At 38.2% G+C, this 19409-nt stretch overlaps 1 protein-coding gene across 4 annotated transcripts; it reads left to right on the top strand.

Annotated features, from left to right (window-relative positions):
- Positions 1-355: 355 nt before the first annotated feature.
- Positions 356-18597, top strand: FBXO30 (F-box protein 30). 4 transcript variants are annotated; one of them, XM_040965700.1, is made up of 4 exons: positions 5386-5422; positions 6596-6650; positions 10113-12166; positions 16453-18597. In XM_040965700.1, exons 3-4 carry the CDS (start codon positions 10133-10135, stop codon positions 16654-16656), a joined length of 2238 nt encoding a protein of 745 aa, XP_040821634.1. In that variant the 5' UTR covers positions 5386-5422; positions 6596-6650; positions 10113-10132; the 3' UTR covers positions 16657-18597. The 4 variants fall into 4 exon arrangements, with proteins under 4 accessions (XP_040821636.1, XP_040821633.1, XP_040821634.1 ...); XM_040965701.1 differs by having other exon boundaries at positions 5390-5422; positions 6596-6678; XM_040965702.1 differs by lacking the exons at positions 5386-5422; positions 6596-6650 and adding an exon at positions 356-402.
- The last annotated feature ends 812 nt before the right edge of the window (positions 18598-19409 follow it).

Genomic DNA, 19409 nt, shown 5'->3' with positions numbered 1-19409 from the left:
TAAAAGGAACAGGATCTGGCGGCCAAAAAAGAAAGAAAGAAAAGAAGGAAACCCGACTGGCGGTATCTGGATACAAGGCCCGGGGCAGAGCTTCCTCAGCCCTACCTTACGTCCGGCGTCAGAGGGCGGCGTGCGCGCGACCGGAGGCCCTGCGTGCGCGCGCCCGGCGGGTGGGCGGGGCGAGGGGAGCCGAGTGGGGCGGGGCGCGTGCAGGGGGGCGGCCGCCCGGCGAGGAGGCTGAGGGAAGAGAAAAGGCGGCGGCCGGGGCCGGGGCGAGAGACTCCCCGGAGGCGCACTGGGCGCGGGCGTGGGGTGCCGAGCGGCGCCGGGACGGGCGCGGAGCGGCCGGGCGCAGCGGCCGCGGCAGGCAGGGCTCGGGCAGCGGTTCGGCCGCGCGGGCCGGTGAGTTTGTGGAGGCCCGCGCGGCCCCGGGGCGGGGAGCAGAGCGGCCGAGCCGGGGAGGAAGGCCCCGCGGCCGGGGGCCGAGAGACTTGGGCCGTGGCGACCGGGGAGGTCGGTGGGCTCGGCCTGCTGCGGAGTCCACACGCCGGCGGGGCCTGCACCGGTGCCGGGTCGGCAGCCTCGGCGCCCCCGGGAGCGGCTCCGGCCCCCCGGCGCCCCGACCTCCCGGCCGGCGGTCAGCAAATGGCGACCCGGACCCCCGTTGTCAGCCGTGTCCGTGTGCGAGTCTGGGGGTGCGGGCGGGGGTGCGGGACGAAGGAGCCCCGCGGAGGAGAAGCCGACAGCCTCCAAGACCCAGCTTCTTTGTGGCTTTTAGAAACTTGGGGTTGTTTGGGGACAAACGAGTGAAGACGGGGAGGCAGCGTCCGCGGGCTGCAGCGGACGGGCCAGAAGTGGACGACTTTTCCATTCATGGAAGTGGAGACTGTGTCTTGGCCTCAGTCTTTTTAAAGGGGAGCCCGGGGCGGGTGTGGGAGCCCCGAGGGGTCCCCGGTGGGTGCATGGCGGGGCAGGGAGGCCCCGGGCGCCAGCTGGCTCCCGAGTGACCGGCCGACGTGTGTTTGCGTGCTGTGGTCAGTGTGCGGCCGGCGGGCTGCCCGGGCTGCTCCCGGCGCCGCTTCCCTGCACTCGCGCCCCGCACTCGCCGCCTGCTTGTTTTGCTTGTCCAGCCTTGTCCAGCGTCCCAGAGAATGAGATGCTTGGGAAGGAATTGACCTTTTATTCCAAGATGACTGTGTTGACGCTGAGCCAAGATGAAGTTATTTATGAGGACTCTGAATGCAGCGGGGAATAACTTAGCAGAACTCTTTAAAAAAAAAAAACTGAACTTTTCTAAGTTCTCATTTGTGTTGGCTACGTTTGAATACTTTGTTGTCCTTTAGGGACTCTGCTAAGTTAGAGTAGCAAGCAAGATTCACATTTGCTGATTGAAGGTTTCCCTAAGCCTTGCCAGCTGTTGACACGGTAGAAGGAAAACATTAGAAAAATGTCTTTAGGACTTTTTTTCTTTTTGTAAACTGAAGGCTAGATTTCCTTAGACCGTTTTCGCTGAATCACTCTTGTTGATGCTTAGTCACTCTTTCTCACTGGGGTTTAGTTGAAGGAAACATGTTTTGCTTGTTTTTTAAATTGTCAGTTTGTGTTTACCTGATACTGTAAAACAGTGACAAGCTTTTTGGGGAATTCTGGAAATCATAGTGTTTGAGTTTTGTGACTGTTAAAACAGCAAGAAGTTTGCTATATTGCATGAATACTGGGTGTTTACTTTGAACAGTCTTTCATGTATCAGTGGGAAACTTTTTTTCAAGTACAAAGTATCCAAGTATACCACGAGGAAGAGATACTTTGTAACCTAGTGTTAATATTTTCAAGAAATGTATCTAGTTGCACAGGTACTTTAAGGACATCCAAACAGGCATTGGATTTGTTGTTTCATGCAAAATGTTTCTAAAATGTAACTGATGGAATAAACTCTTTAGCTCTTACCTGGTTTAGGATAAATCTTTTCACTGAGTTTGGTAGGCTGCTTATTTTGGTTAAAAAAAAAAGCTACCACATGATGTGGAAAGACACATTTGCCAGTTTTTTCCGTGTTGATGTCTTTAATCAAAAGGCTGTATAAAATATTATTTATTTCAAGTACAATGTGATCAAATTGGCCTTGAACCAGTTGCAAGGTACTTTAAAGGTTCATGGAGAAGTTATGGCTATTTTGGTGCAAAATTGTTTTAAATTCATGCAGTTTTAATAATACATATTTTGTAGATTTTTAGAGTACACATTTTGTAGATTTTAGAATATTGTATATAGCTACATGTTTCTTAGGAAGAGGCAAGCCTGCCTCAGTTAAAACCCTGTGAAGATATTACAAAAAAGTATTTTTTAAGGAGTACATAAAACTCGCAGTAGTTACAGTAACTGCTCAGGTATTGCATTTAATAAGCTATCATTTTAAATGATTGCATGTAAGGACTGTACATAAATCTTTATATAAATGTGGTTATTGTTTTTCTGAGAACTGAATGTTTGTATCCAGTTGTACTCCCATCATTATAACCAGCATTTGCAGAATTCTAGATTATTTTCAAAGTTGCCTCAAGGTCAAAAAGCTGAGATGCCCTGGAAGCCCACTCCCCCAGGCTGTGATGTCCGTTTTCAGAAACAGATGTGTCATTTGGCTGGATTATTTTCAGCTAAGTCTTGGTCTGGTGGATGTATGCCTATAATTTCTTCTCCCTCCTCTCTCCCCCCAGTGGAGAACATAGCAAGTAGCTACAACTTTTCACGTTGAAGGAAGCTACTCACAACTTTATTTAAAAGTGGTCAATGTATGTTTTGATTTATATAATATCTGGAAGGATAAAACCTTGAAAAATAATTGTTGTGTATTTAGGCTAGGCTATCCATTCCACAAACAGGAAGTCAGAACCACAGTTAAATACAAGAATGTATATTTTGTGACCCAGTTAGCCACTTTGGTACTGTGTGCTCTGAGTTAGGATTTTAATGTTTTGTTTTCATCTTCTGCAGGCCCTCATTCTTGCATAGCAACCCCCCTCCTCTTCAAAATCAGGGAACTAAGTTGTCAACTTAGATACAGGTTTATTATGGTCTTTAAAGCTGGGGCCTCGTGATTAAGCAGCAAGCAAGTATTTGTAGTTACGACATGCTAGGACCTCTCACTATGCAAAGGATGAAATTGCCCTTGGTGAAGCTTTTGTTGAACTTAAAGTTTCAATCATGGAGTTAGTTGTAATAAAAGTGAATCATTTGAATGAGTGTCTCTGTGGTTTCACATCTGCCTCACAGTGAGACAGCATGTAGTGCATCAGATGAATTCTGTGAGTGCTTAACAGTATACTAGTTCTGGCATTAAGGAGCAGGCTGGTACACTAGCTCGTTTCATACCCTCCTTATGCATGTGAGCATGTGCGCACACTGAGCGCTGGTTTCGATGCTTTTTGTCTTTGGTGTTCATTAGGAATGCATAAGTAAGACAACATAGAAGTACATGTTCCTGCAGTGTCTTCACTTAAAATATTAAAGGAATAGACAATAGCAATCACTTGATTTGCTTTTCATTTTGATTTATGTTTTTGAGACCTGATGTATCTTACTCAGTTTTTACCATTTGGCGCATATTACCTACCTAAGTGCTCTAAGTGAGCGCCATTCACTTATGACAGGAACGGTGGTATGATTTTGACTCGGTTTTATTGTCCAATGCTCTATCTGTAAGGCTGTCAGTTTGTCAATAGGTCTTTTTTGTTACTATATAATATGCTTTCATTCGTGTATTTAACACCAATGAGCATCTCTAGCTGGTGCAAAGAACCCAAGAGTGATGAGACAGGGATGGGCCTGACTTTCATAGAATTCATAGTTTCCCTGTGGGAGGAAGAAGTTATTAAAAATACTAATGAGGATGGTGATTTACTGTGACTTGTGAGTGAATTGCCAAGGGAAAGTACAGCATGTAAGGAGTTAGCGTAAAGTGGAACCCATGCCTTGTTTTCGCAAGGTGGACAGTCAGGTTGAAGTGGAGACCCCTGAGGCAGGATGCCGTGCGGTGAGGGGGTGGGGTGCACACCCAGTGTCTTGGGGCAGAAGCAGGAATTAGAGACAGCACTGGCGCAGCAGTCTATTTTGAATTGTTAGGTGAATTTTCTTAGAATATCTGAAAATTGTGCTAATTTGAAATTATTATCTCCTTATGTCTTTAATGAATTTGGAAAACAGATGCTTTTTTTCAGGTCATTTATGCCTTCATTCTCATTTCATTAGTTGGGAAAATGCCATCTTTAAAACTGTTTTTAAGATTTAAGTGTCAGCCGTAGCATGAGTTGGCAAGGCACTCATGCTAGTATCTTAAAGTGTGTTAAAATTAAAAGTATGCATTAAATACTTTTGAATCTTTAAGTGTACAATCTATAAATTTTAACTAAATATGAGAAACATCATAAAAATGATGAAAAACATAATCAAGCAGAGAAAATACAATAAAAATTAAGACAAAGTACTGAATAAAAAACTGAAATTATTTTCATCATTTCTAAGTATTTTTTGGTCCCCTGAAACCTTTTCCAGTGATATAAATTTAAGTGCAAATCAATAGAAATGTTATTTGGCAAACTAGGATTCTGGTATGAGGGATTTTTTTAAAAAACAAAAAAATGAGCTTTAAAATAAACGCAGTTTCTACTTGAAACCTCAGTTGTAGCCGCATGCTTTTTTCCAGTCCTGCGTGATTCTTGAGCTGGTAAAACAGGCACTGGCGTTTCTAAACCTGTTGCAGAAGAATGGTGAGCATTTGAGAATGACTTTGTGAAGGTATTTAATCTGATAGTGTGAGTGATCTTGCTTCGGAAAAAGATAGATCTGGGAGAGTTTAAATTCTAATCTACAGTTTCTTTCCTCAGAATATTCTTGATATTGACTATTGCTCTTGACTAAATTCTCAGTATACTTAACTGTGAAATGGAATTGAATTTGGTTCCTTCTTTGTATAGGTATTTTGAAAATTTTTAAATTTGTGATATTGGTCCCTTTATGTGCACTCAGTATTGTTAGTGCAAATTACTTTGGGAATAGTTTTAAAACCCACATATTCAAAGCAAAGTACTGTGCTATTAAAATTAGAAAGGATCAAAAAGACTTTCTTGACCACAAGGATGATTAAGTGTTGGAACAAACTAGAAACAAAATTGTGTAATCGCCATTCTTCAAATAACATCTTAAAACTGAGTCAACAGTTACAGAAGAACTGTCTTATTTTCTCAAACTTTAATAAGTAAACTTGGCCGTTATTATCCATGTGTGTTGATAAAATACAGATTGGAATCCCAGTTGTCACTTAATTAGATGACCTTGGATAAGTCGTTTACCGTTTTTGAACTTCAGTTTTCTTCTAGGGTGTTAGGAGCATTAAATGACTTGGCAGATGTAAAGAAGGGTGAAACAGGTAGAGTGTTCCCTTTTTCCGAGTTGACTGCGATCAGTGGGAAATAGTTTGTGAACTTGTTGTCATGAGGGCTTCAACAAATCTAGAAGGGAATGTTGTGCAAGAAGTTGTTTTGAATCTTGAGACAGCTATACTTTTCTTCTACCTTTGAAAGAGGTAGCTGTTTTTGCTAAATACTAATTTAGATTTTTTTTTTTTTTTGAGCAGTTGTTGTTCTAAGCACCTTTGAATTAAGCAGTGTTCCAGCCAGTGTTGTCATGTGATGGTGTATACACACAGTAACAAGGGCTGCTGCTAGTTCTGAGAGCTGTGGTCACTTCTGTTGAAACTGCTTGTATTTTTAGGTTTCTGTCTTGGTAACACTCAAGCTAATAATCTGCAGCCTGTAAGATGAATCTAGTTGTTGCAAAGTAAGGAAGCCACAGCTCTTTTCACAAGCTAGTTATTCAGCGCTTTCTGTCTTAATTCTTACTAAATTTCTTCTAGTCAATTATAGAAGTGTCTCATCAGTCATTTCTGTTATGATGTTTAGCATGCTTATTTGAAATTCGTGAATTGTGTACTTACTTATATAAAGATTCGAAAGTATTTAATGCAGAATTTTAAAAATTTAGCACATTTTAAGGATTATTTTTGGTGTTGAGTTTGTGCCTTTTGTTCACCTGACTTTTAACACATTTATAGCAATTCAGAACTTTTGTATTACATGAGTAATAATTTATGATGGAATTAATCCACATTGAAGAAAATCATGCTTCAATTGCAGAGAAAGCCATAGTAATTTGGGGAATTAAAGCTTTAGTCATTTGTAAGCAAGTTAGAATTTAGCAGAAAGTAAATCAGAAAGCTAAGCAATATCTTTTGAATTAAAATGAAATGAAATAGGCTCTCTGGGAGTTGACTTCTTATGTAGAAAATTCATGTTTGCTACAATGAAAGTAAATTTGGGAAATGTTGAACTGAGTTGTCTGTATAAAAGTAGAATGAGAGAGAACTTCAAAAAGTTTGTGGGAAGTGGAAATAAGAAGTTCACAAACATTGCAAAAAAACAGTGAAATCCATGCATATGTGAGATCTTCAGCAAATGTTTGGATAATATGTATCATGAGAAATTAAGCAAACATTTCAAGTTTGTATACCAAAATAACTTACTGTTAAATTGTTTTTATACAGGCTTTTAAAAGTATCCTAACCTTAGAGGACTAGAGTTGGAGGAAGAAAGATCTGGGTAGGATATTGAACTTTTTTTTTTGCCTGTAAGTCAAGCTTTGGGGAAGATTGAGGGCTTTCAGTGCTAAAGTATAGATTGAGCAAGAAATGACATAGAAAACTCAGAAAAATAATATTTAAGAAGAAAGTACTAAGAGATAATTTGAGTGGTAGGAGGACAACTGGTGAGGCATGTTGTCATGAAAGGGAAGGGAAGTTAGTGGGCCAGAAAGGTGGCATTAGTTGTCCTAATGACCTCATGGCCGAGGCAGGTGGAGTTTGGACCAAACAATGCCATTTGGATTGAGTTGTGGAAGAGCCTGGCCAGAAAGTTGTAATGAGGGTTAATAAAAATAAAGATAGTTGGAGAACTAATGAGCATATAGAGGTCTTGAGGTTACATTTTGTTATTTTTGCTTTGAAAGCTTGACAAATAGAAACAACAAATGGTAACCAAAAGTAGGTAATATTTCATTATTTTGTTCTTTGAAGATTAAATATTTTTTAAGTTTTTATAGGTATAAACTGATGAAGACAGAAAATTACAGAAAAAAATGCATTCCATAGTTCATTACCTACAGTTAATATTTTACCTTGCTTTCTTTTTATCTTGTTAAAAACTTCTTTAATAAATAATGTATGGGATCCACATTGTGGCACAGTGGGGGCAAGCTGGCCTGTACAGTGCTGGTGTCTGATGAGTGCTGGTTTGAGTCCTTTCTCCTAGGCTTGTCATCCAGCTCTATGCTAATGTTTGTAAGCAGGAGAAGATGACCCAAGTAGTTGGAACTCTGCCACCACATACGAAGACGTGTTCCAGGCTTCTGACTTTGACCTGGCCCTGTTACAGCCATGTAGAGAATGAACCAGTGATATCTGTCTCGCTTTCTCTCCCCTTTTCCCATCTCTTCCTTTCAAATAAGTAGAATAAATAACTCTCTTAAAAGGTGTTACTTTTCAGTCTTGTGACCCAGTAATATTAGAAAACTTGAGGTTTCCTGAGTGTGTTTTGCCAGTTCATGTTTTTCCATATTTGCCTATGTGATTTCCACATTGAATGCCTTGCTTCCTTGTGTAGTCACCTTCCCATATTTAAGACGTGCCTTTCAAGAGTATAGTGGATTCTTCTCAGACCCTGACCCATTCTGTTTATTTTTGTTGCCATTTTCTTCTGCTGTACTGACCATATAATAATGTAACCATATTTCTGTCGGCTTTAACCTGCTGCTATTAGCTTCTTGAGATGAAATACCATAATTTACTGATTTTATGTCACCACATCCAACGTTGCACTTGTACATAATGATTAAACAATGTAAGTCTTTTAATATGTTGGTCAAAGAATGGTCTTCACGAATATGCAATTAGTTTACAAAACAAACATCTCCTTTTTTGAATGTATTCCCTAGGTGTTTCAATTAAAACTCTTTATTATGAAAGAGTATTTATTAAAGCATATATGGGCAGAGATATGGATAAAATTCTAAAGGAAAACATGTATTCATAGCAAATAAAAAGTTAAACTTCTAGGAAATTTTGGTTATAAACAGTCATTCCTGATATTTGGATTGTTCTGTTTTAAGAATATGATAAGATCTCGGTAGTGTGGGTATATAAAAATAAATTTATTTCAAATTACAAGGTAAAAGCTGAAACAGTCTGAAATATAAATGTTAAAATACACATGAGCTTATTGTTGACTTTTTATATAATAACACAGTATTTGTACTCAAGTGTTACATTTTGGGCAGATTGTTATATGTATTGGTGGACATATTGCTTATGTACATAGTATATAAAAATTAACACACCATTTTAAGGTTCTCAGTTGCATCAGGTTATTTTAAAAAGCTTGTAAAAATGGAATTACAAGATGTTATTTTGATATAAAACATTTTTGAAGTCTACATAGTTTCTCATAATATAGATTTTAAAGTTTTTGCACAAAACTTAGATTTACTTATTTTACTTGAAAGTCAGTAACAGAGAGAGAGAGAGAGAAAGAGAGCTGCAGAGATAGATCTTTCATCCTATGGTTCACTTCCCCAATAGCTGCAACAACCCCCTCTGTTGGCCCAGAGTTATTTCCAGGTCTGCAGTGTGTGTGTGTTCAGGGTCCCAAGCCTTAGGCCATCCTCCACTGCTCTTCCAGGCCATTAACAGAGAGCCAGATTAGAAGTGGAGCAGCCAGGACATTCCCATGTGGGATGCCAGCCTACCATGCCAGGACACAGTCCTCCCTCCAGTTTGCTTTCTAACCTCATTGGGTAATCTCATAGCTTCATGACTCTAAGTTATATTTATGTTAATGATTTTTAGCATATATTTACACACTTGTGCTTCTTCCCTTAGCCTTAGATTAGTGGTCTAACTCCATATTTGGTATCCTTTTTGTGCTTCACGTGAAACTTTTCCAGAAATATACTTTAGTTTCACTATTTTGGGCCCAATTCTCTTTCGGGCTTCCTCAGCTCAGTAAATGCGACCATTGTTTACCTAGTTGTTCAATTCCAAACTTTGGTATCTTGACTCTTTCTTTTCTTTCTTACCATTCTCTCTGTTTCATAAAGTAACCTGGAGGAGATTACTTGTAAACTTATATCGACTTCAATCCACCACCTATACCCCCTCATCCCCTTGTGACAAAGGTGGAGGATTAGCATGTTGTGCCCCTATGCAGGTCTCAACAAAACTTTAATTCCACTTCTCCACAAACTTCTGAAGTACTGTCATGACAATGTAGTGCTTTAAAATATAAAATATATATTTACGTAAAATGTAAGATAAAGGTTCATTTTTATATATACTATTTAACAATGTGCCTAAAGGACAAACATTTCCAAATATAATACTTAAGTTCAAGTATTGGGTAGTGTATAAATTAACGCCAGTTACATGTTAGTATATTTCAAAATTTCTTTGAAAGTTTAAGAATTTTTTTCGCACAAAATTTTTAAATTGTATTTTCTGTTACATTTTTTGGCATACCATTGTACTTCAGTTAAAGCAGTTAGGGTCTGAGTTCTTGATTGTGTATAAATTACCTAGCTAGTACATTTGTATTATGTAGCTCATTCTAAAGTAAACAAAGGTATGCTCTTTAAATTTTTTTAGATAATTTATTTTTACTGGAAAGGCAGAATAATGGACAGAAGAAAATATAGGAAAGGTCTTCTGTACAGTGGTTCACTCCCCCAATTGGTCACAATAGCCGGAGCTGAGTACATTCAAAGCTGGGAGACAGGAATGTTTTCCAGGTCTCCCACAGGGGTGCAGAGTCCCAAGGCTTTGGGCCATCCTCAGCTGCTTTCCCAGGCCACAGGCAGGGAGCTGGACGGGAGGTGGAGCAGCTGGGACATAAACCGGTGCCTATTGGAGTGCTGGCACTTGCAGGCAGAAGATTGATTTGTTTTTATTTTGAATGAGCTATTTTTTTTTGCCTAACTTACTGTTTGTTTGTTGGTTTTTTCCCATGTTGCAGCAAGAGCTGGACTGAGCGCTATGGAGGAAGCTCTGCAGCATTCGCACTGTGTGAATTGTGTCAGTAGACGTTGTATGATCAGACCAGAGCCTGGGATTTCCTGTGACCTGATTGGTTGTCCATTGGTTTGTGGAGCAGTTTTCCATTCTTGCAAAGCTGATGAGCACCGACTTTTATGTCCACTTGAACGAGTGCCTTGCTTAAATAGTGACTTTGGATGTCCATTTACCATGGCTCGAAATAAAGTTGCTGAGCATCTAGAAGTGTGTCCAGCAAGTGTGGTGTGCTGTACAATGGAATGGAACCGATGGCCAGTTAGTTATGCAGACCGGAAATCATATGAAAATCTAAGCAGAGATGTTGATGAAGTGGCACAATTAGACATGGCTTTGGCCCTTCAAGACCAAAGGATGCTGTTAGAATCACTCAAGGTAGCCACCATGATGTCAAAAGTGACTGATAAAGTATCTCAACCTAGAGAACAAATCTCAGTGAAGTCAAATGTTCCAGAAATGCCACATCCTAATGGTTTGGTGTCTGTTGATGAAGAATCTTATGGTGCACTCTATCAAGCTACTGTGGAAACAACCAGAAGTTTGGCTGCTGCTTTAGACATCCTTAATACTGCCACAAGAGACATTGGTGCATTAAGTGCAGATCTTGGTACTTCTGCAGAAGAGATGGTTGAAGAGCAAAATACCAGAGAAAGTTTACAGGATGACAACTTAAAAAAACAGGACCATCTTTTTGAGACTGAGATAGGAGCAGTAGGTGGAATTGATCCTAATGACGCAAGTGAGAATGTCCAGTCTGAACAAAATGGTTCAAGTGATTTATTGTGCGACTTGAACGCAAGTTCTTATGATAAGTCTTCTCTTTGTAATGGCTTTCCTTCGGAAAATATATGTGGGCAAATCGAAGACCAAAATCAGAACTCTTATGGTGATTCAAAACAAAGCGTGTTGACAAACGGAGAATGTGTTTCATCAGATAGTGCTTTGGAAGCTTCCCGTTCACTTTCAGCACAACTTAGGGAAGTAATGCCATCGGGTACTTTGCCTAATGGGACAGTTCAGCATATCCTTATGCCAGATGATGGAGATGAAAGAGAATTGTGTTGGAGAAAAGTGGATTTAGGAGACTTGAGAAATATGGATGTCTTATCTTTCAATCATGCTCCTTCATTCAAATTTCTTTCTAATTCCTGTTGGTCCAAACCAAAGGAAGACAAAGGCGTAGATACATCAGATTTGGAAGTCGCAGAAGATCCCATGGGCCTACAAGGCATAGATTTGATTACAGCAGCCTTGCTGTTTTGTCTAGGAGATTCTCCAGGTGGAAGGGGTATATCTGATAGTCGCATGGTTGATGTCTGTCACATTGATTTTGGGACACAGACTTTTTCACTTCCATCTGCAATATTAGCTACAAATACAATGGTTGGAGAAATTGCTTCAGCTTCAGCTTGTGATCATGCCAATCCACAGCTGTCAAATCCAAGTCCTTTTCAGACACTTGGGTTGGATTTGGTGTTAGAGTGTGTCGCTAGATACCAGCCTAAGCAGCGTTCAATGTTTACTTTTGTGTGTGGACAGTTATTTAGAAGAAAGGAATTCTCTTCACATTTTAAGAATGTGCATGGTGACATCCATGCTGGACTCAATGGCTGGATGGAGCAACGTTGTCCTTTAGCTTATTATGGTTGTCCCTATTCTCAGCGTAGATTTTGTCCATCAACACAAGGTGGGAAGATTATCCATGACCGCCATTTAAGGTCCTTTGGAGTTCAGCCATGTATATCTACAGTATTAGTAGAGCCTTCTAGAAACTGTGTGCTGGGACTACATAGTGACCATCTAAGTAGTCTTCCCTTTGAAGTTCTGCAACATATTGCAGGCTTTCTGGATGGCTTCAGTTTATGCCAGCTCTCATGTGTATCCAGGTTAATGAGAGATGTGTGCGGCAGTCTGCTTCAGTCTCGAGGAATGGTCATACTGCAGTGGGGCAAGAAGAAGTATCCAGAAGGAAATTCATCATGGCAGATTAAAGAGAAGGTTAGTGTAATCATGACTCGTGATCTCTTATTTGATGTACAGTAAGCACTGCACTTATTGCTGCTGCATTGATGCAGTTAATATCTTCTTGAGACATTGAACTTTAAAGCCTTTTTTCTAAACTGATTTTATTGAAGAATCAGGGCAGTTAGAATTGTGTTCAGATATTTACTGCAGATTTCCAACAACTAGATTCTAATCTAATAGTTCTGAACAACTTAAATCTTCTGTAACAGCTGTCTATGGGTACACATTACACCTTCTAATTTGGTTCAGTCTGAACATTTTCATCACAAGAAAATGGCATAAGCTGAGAGGCTGTTTTGTTTTGTTTTGTTTTTCCTGCTTACAATTGTCAGTTTCTCTTCATTCTTAGTTTTTATTAGGACCTGGTTGTTTTGCATAAAACAAAAGTAGAAATAAGGAAAAGTTAAAACAACTACTACAGTCATATTGTTAAGTGACTAGATATTAGGAGGATTGGGAGGATTAAAAAATGTAAATGGGTTAGGAAATGTTTCAGGGCAACGTGGAATAAGTGTAGGGCATTAGGGTTTGATGTTTTGGGTCTCTGAGTTTGCCAAAGTACAAAGAGTGACGTGTGTGGAAGCTTCACCTGGAGATACAGACTTAAAAAGTCCTGACTCCATCATTGTCCTTCTGTGAGGCTCTGCTTTGCCTAGTTTTCTGTTTGTAGCATTATCCAATAGAAACTAGAGGACATTGTAGATATTTTTGATTGAAGGTAGTTTTTGTTTTTTTTTTTTTTTTTTTTGGTTCAGAGCACTTACGATATGAAATCTTGTGTTTTATAAAGTGGTACCAATTTTGAGAAACCTCGCATGTTTAGACAACATTCAAATTTCTATGTTATTCTTAGTACCCTTAGATTTTTCTCCTTTACCTATTCCAACAGTTTTTCTGTATCTTTTTGTTGCTCTGTTCTGTAGGGGTTTGACCAGTACCTGCATGTATGAATTATGATTTTTTTCCAATGGAAAACATGTATGTTTTCATATTGTAGATACTTGTTTCCTCTCTTTTCTTTGGGATATGGTGCACTGAGTATGACCTCTGTTTATCCTTGCCCATTAGGATTGACCTATGGAATGAAAATTACCTGTCAATTCTATAGTTTTCTACAGAAAATATCATCTGAGCTTTAAGTTGCCTTTAAATATTAGTCACACTTTTGAACTTAACATGTTCAACTCACTCTGCTCTGTTATCTCTGCCCTAAGTTGAGGCAACTTCGTCATGTGCCAGGTTTCTCAAATCAGAAGTTTGAACATTAGCACGTACTGCCTCCCCTTTCATTTCCTTATCCAGATGTCAGGGCTGGTTCTCCCTCCTTCACGCCTCTCACGTTTACTTTTACTATTTCTGCTTCTGCTTCTGTGGCACAGATCCACCTTTAATTTTCTTCTTGATTGCTGCAACTTCTTCCTAATTGGATTTCTGTTTAAGGTGGGTTTTCCACCAACGAAATTCTCTACACAAGATCCAGAGTGGTAACTTTTTTTACAATTTATTTTTATTGGGAAAGTACATTTATAGAGAGATGGAGAGAGAGAAAGATCCTCCATCCACTGGTTTGCTTCATTAGTAATCATAATTGCTGCAGCTGAGCTGATCTGAGGCCGAAGCTAAATTTGATCTCCTAAATGGGTGCAGGGTCCCAAGGCCAGAGCTAAATTTGATCTCCTGCACGGGTGCAGGGTTTCAAGGTTTGGGCCATCCTCCACCGCTTTCCCAGGCCACTAGCAGGGAGCTGGCAGGGAAGTGGAGCAACCAGGACATGAACCAGTACCAATATAGGATCCCAGCACTTGCAAGGCAAGGATTTAGCCAGTGAGTCAATGTATCAGGCCCATAACCTTTTCTTAAATACAGCTGTGCTCTCACTGCAGTGTTTAGAATTTCTGTGCCCATTGCCTCAGGGTTAAAGTCTGACCCCTTAAGAAAATATTTAAATACCTGGAATATATCAAGCAATGTTCATTAATATTTCACTTTCATAATTTTTTAAACACATTGTCCCCATGTTGCATATAAAGAAACAGGGTTTAAATAATGTATCTATGTGATGAATTCTGACCTAGGGAGCCTGCTGTGAGCTAGTGATCTTCATCTTGTCCTTACATCTTACTTGAACTTCTGGTCTTACTTCATTCTACCCTGAAATCTTTAGGGAAGGTACACTATCTGTGTTCCAAGGTGCTCTATAGTTAGCCCAAGGAAGGCATCATGCTGTTTTGAAACTCATTGATGAATTTTCAGTGTTCATGATGAGATAATCTAAAGTTTGTTGAAAATACCGGTTGCCTGTATGATAGGTATTTATTAAATAGCTTGATGGCTCCTAGAATGGAAGATTGACCTGTTACTCAGAGCTTCATCAGCAGATGGAAGCCATTGTTTTTACCTTGCCTCTACGTTTTCAGAGTTTATTTGACCAGACTTAATTTTGTAGAACTAGGGAGGCTGCCTTTTACCTTTTTATCTAATTTATTCTCTTGGAATTTAAAGAAACCTCCTAATTCCTCCTCTAGTTTATAGATTTGAGGCATAATAAGGGATATTGGAGATACTTGCTGTGCTTGTAGGCCTTCACTGATTCAACAAATCACCTATTCAGGAGAACCTAACATTATCCTTGATAGTACAGAGAATACTATTCATGGCAACCAGTGCTTATTTCTTTCACCAGTTGAAAAATCATGGTATTCCTGCAGATTTTGAAAGCATATGACCACCCCAGGAACCTCTTAGCATTTTTTCCCCAAAATGATACAATGAGGATCATTTAGTGCTGAGGGTTCCCCCAAATATACTTTCTAGAATATATGCTCTGCACTGTACAGTTAGCTCTCTGTGTCTGTGGGTTCCAAATTCTTGGTTTTAATCAACTGGATAAAATTTATTTGGGGAAAAAAAAAACTTACATTGGTATTGAATGTGTTTTTTTCTTTTCCCTAAATTATATAATGTAACAACTATTCATTCAGTGTTTCCATTTAATAGGTATTTTAAATAAATCAAGTGATGTTTTAAAATATGTTATAGGATATATGTAGTTTAGATGCAAACTCTGTGCCATTTGATATAAGCAGTTTGAGCAACCATGGATTTGGGGGGTTAGGGTTTTTCTTGGAACCAGTCCCCCATAGATGGATATAATGGGATGACTGTCTTCATTGCTAGACGTTAATCTGTTGATGAACTTAGCTGGAATGCCTTGGTCTGTCCTATTCTATTCATGCTTGTTACCCAGGTCTGTCTTGCTGTGTATTTATGGATGCTTACTTACCTTCCTGCAGCTTTATATTTTCAACTGTAAAGATGGCAAGGGTCACCATAAGTCATCTCTCAAGTAATATGTCATGCTTCGGTGCCTGGAGCTGCTGACTGGACAAAAGGAAATATGGCTTATATTTTAACAGAGATGAGAGGTTATATTTTGCCTAGGAATACATTTTACAATGATATAGACAGAAAAGGATCCATTTTATAGAAGTTCTTTTTGCGTAAATTTTTAGAAAAATTTTACAACTAAATGAAACTGTTACAGTACTACTAAGTAGGTTTAGCCCCTCTCAGCAGAAAGAGAAGCTACCATGATGTTTGCTATTTAAGGGTATTTTTAGTATAATTCATATGGTGTAGTAATAATGTGAGAAAAATAGTAACACTTGTATGGCCATTATCTCCAGACCGTAGATAGTTCATTATAGTCAATTGGATAGACTAGAAGAATGCTGTACAATGTATATTGTTTATGGAAGTGGCTTTCAATGCCTGAGGTTGTGATTTAAAAAAAGTTACACATAAAAGAACAGATTGCATGTATTTCACAGGTGCAATTCTGAGATGATCGTGATAGTTCCCTCCTTGTCCTTATCTTAGTTACCCTCCTTCCTTTCCTTTTTTTTTTAAAATTTCTGCAAAAAAAATATAATAGTTTCAATCTGTTCTGTAATGGTAAGTTTAATGTACCACTAACCATAATATTCAACAAGTTAAAAATAAAAAGATAACAAGCCTGGTTGGATGTAATTTTGTCTTTTTATTAAATGTATTGCAATATGATATCCTAGAAGTGATGTGCTTTATAATATTGGCAGATTTATATTCAGATCTACTTTATTGTGGCAAACTACTTGAAAGTTTATGTTGAATGTTTCTCTTAACAATAGAACTGTGTATGCAGTTTTTGCAAACAAAAAAATGTGTTTTGATCCTCTGTAAATTGACATTTTAAAATCTGAAGTAGAATTTTCTTCCAGGTATGGCGATTCAGTACTGCATTTTGTTCTGTTAATGAATGGAAATTTGCTGACATCCTAAGCATGGCTGACCATTTGAAGAAATGCAGTTACAATGTTGTAGAGAAACGCGAGGAAGCAATCCCATTGCCATGCATGTGTGTTACAAGAGAACTCACTAAAGAAGGACGCTCACTACGCTCAGTTTTAAAACCTGTACTTTGAAAACTGTAACTTCACTTGCACATACATGCAAGCACCTAGTATGTTTTCTGTCATTTGTGACACTTTATTAATGTATTAAAGATTACAAGTAGCTAAATTTATTGTCACTATGTATATAATGTTTTGAAGTGACATATATTTTTATAAAGTACTGTTTAGTTGGAAAAAAAGCTGCCTTAATGTTTGAAATGTGTGAACTTTTGGAACTTGCTGGACAGGGTGATTTAGTTTTTAGTTACATAGTTTTCATAATTAGTATTTTAGTGGCGTATATTTTTGGGTTTTAAATTTTTTCCTTGTTAAATAAGATCCTGACCAAATGATTTACTCCTCATGTTTTCTATGGGTTGCAGCCCATGCAATCAAAAAGTGAAACTTGTATTCAAATTTTTGCTTAGATTTTTCAGATAAAATCATTCAGTTGTTGAAGCACTGCCATAAGATTGTTAAAAAGTTTTGATTTTCTAGTCCCCCTCTTATACAAGTGTTGATACATGTATGGTCTCAACAAAATGCATACATGAAATTTCAAATCATGATTAATGTGGGGTGATATCATTCATCATGTTTTAAAAATAATTCACAAAGATGTTTTTGTGTTCAATACTTTCAGCTCTTACATAGACAGTGACCATGTGCAGCATTCCTTTCGTTAAATGTCACATCGCAAACACCCAGGGAAATGTGTTATAGGACAGGCAAAAGCAATTTAAAAAAACAAAAGCAAGCCTACAAATTTAATTGGAAACTTTTCATAGCATTAGATATTTGTGAGGTATTTTAATGTTTGAAGAGAAAATATGCATTATTTCAGTTTTTAATTTGGCAGAGTGACTAAATCAAATATTCAGAATGCACCCAGAATAACTTTTTATATAAGCATTTTTTAAAGTTTACACTTTAGCCTTTGATTTTTATAAAAATTACAGTTATAATTCTTTAAGACATTTGAAAATGTGAGGTTTGTTATCTTCTCCACATGATGACAATCATGCAGAAACTTACCTTGGTTGACAATCTCTTAAACATCTGCAGATTTACTTTTCACAGATTCTGCGTGAGTTCTATCAAAAAGTAAGAATTACATCTTTGTGTAAAGATCATTGTGTAACACAAAAATATCCAAAGGCCTATTGTTGTGGCATTTTATAATAGTTTTCAAATTGATACACACTGTTCTTAATCTGTGATGGTCACTTGAAAAACCGAACATGCAGGCTCTATCAATATTGAGAAGTGGATTTCAAAGATATCCATATACTTATATAATTTGTTTTAAGAACATTCTGACATTTGGTAGTCTGCACTAGCGACAGTTATCTTTTTACCTACGTTGAAAATCAATTCTTTTTTGTTTCCACTTGTCCCTGAGATTGCCCTAGTATACTGGCTCTTAATTTCCATATATAGCAGCCAGGCTGGGCAGAGGCGTTCCTAGGGCATTAGAAAAGCGTTCCTAACTGCTTAAGATTGTTTTGGTTGGATCAAGTCCTTTTTACAGTTGGAAATAGGGTATTGAAGACTAATTGTTTTGCCTCATATCATTTTTAGTGGTAGAATACCTACTCAATGCTTAAACTTTTGCCATCTTGGAGATTAAAATGCAAAAACAGCCTCTATGTTTGTGAGAAAACTAGAAATAAGCTATCATATTGTAACGTATAACTCTGCCTTTTTCAGTTTTGCTGAAAAATGTGTCTGTGGTTAAGGTAGCACAGCATCAACTTCTTGTTTTGTGATTGTGCTTTTTAAAATTCATGGTTTTTAAACTGAAGATTTCTTGTTTCCGCACTGGATCATGAGATAGTTAACGTTTTTCCACCTTGTATTTCTTTTACACATATTTTGCTGTTCTTGTTTGTTGTGCCACCATACTATTTTGTTAAAATGTGGTTTTTTGTGCAACATTTGTTTAAGTTCTAATAAAATGTTTTCTCTTTATATGGCTCAGTAACTTAAAAAGAAAACTTTCATTACAGTAAAATTCATTACTTGTTTGCCACATCCTAAACACAGTCATGCTTTCTGTGATGTGGATCTCTGCATGCTGTAGGAGATTCATGGTACCATTGCTCATCCACACTTTACTGACGAACACTAAATTCTTTCCTAATGTGAGAAATTCATTAGTCGTCTTTAAAACCCTTCAGTGTCTTCAAAGTTATTCCACCTAGAAGTATTGCAAAGCTGAAAAGTTTCACGTGTGGTTGTTTCTCTGAAACATGTAATGGAAATCATTAGCCCTGTTTAGAGTGAAAAGATTTGCATGTTAACCTATTCAATTCTCATTTGAGGGGTCTTTGTTGATTGTTTAGTCTCTGTAGCCACCAAGATGGAAGGATGAATGGATATTTGTGAATTCACTTCTCTCCTCTGCCTTATTCTGGAGGACTGCCTGTTGATTAGCTTAAAATCAATCCCTCTCAGCTTCCCTCTCCCCTAGAGGTTTATTAGAAATGCAAATTCTTGGATATTTCCCAACTTAATGAAGTCAGAAACTTAGAGGAAAGCTTGTGTTTCTGGAGTGGATATTTGTAATCCAAAATTAAGACAAATGGTGATGTAAACAATATTAATATTTCAACAAAGTGATACATTTTGTCCCAATATTCTAGCCATATGACAAAATACATCAGGTACTATGGTTGTTGAACTTAAAAAAAAAACTATTACTTAACACTATTTTAAATTTCACTAGGATTTCTTCAAGATAAATTATATGAATTTTTTGTTCATTAGCACATTTAACCTAG

The sequence above is a fragment of the Ochotona curzoniae genome, unplaced genomic scaffold (genome assembly GCF_017591425.1).
Source record: "Ochotona curzoniae isolate NIBS_2020 unplaced genomic scaffold, NIBS_Ocur_1.0 scaffold_3890, whole genome shotgun sequence".
Lineage (NCBI taxonomy): Eukaryota > Metazoa > Chordata > Mammalia > Lagomorpha > Ochotonidae > Ochotona > Ochotona curzoniae.
The sequence above is the reverse complement of the archived record's forward strand: the minus strand, read 5'-3'. Positions and strand labels throughout refer to the sequence as shown.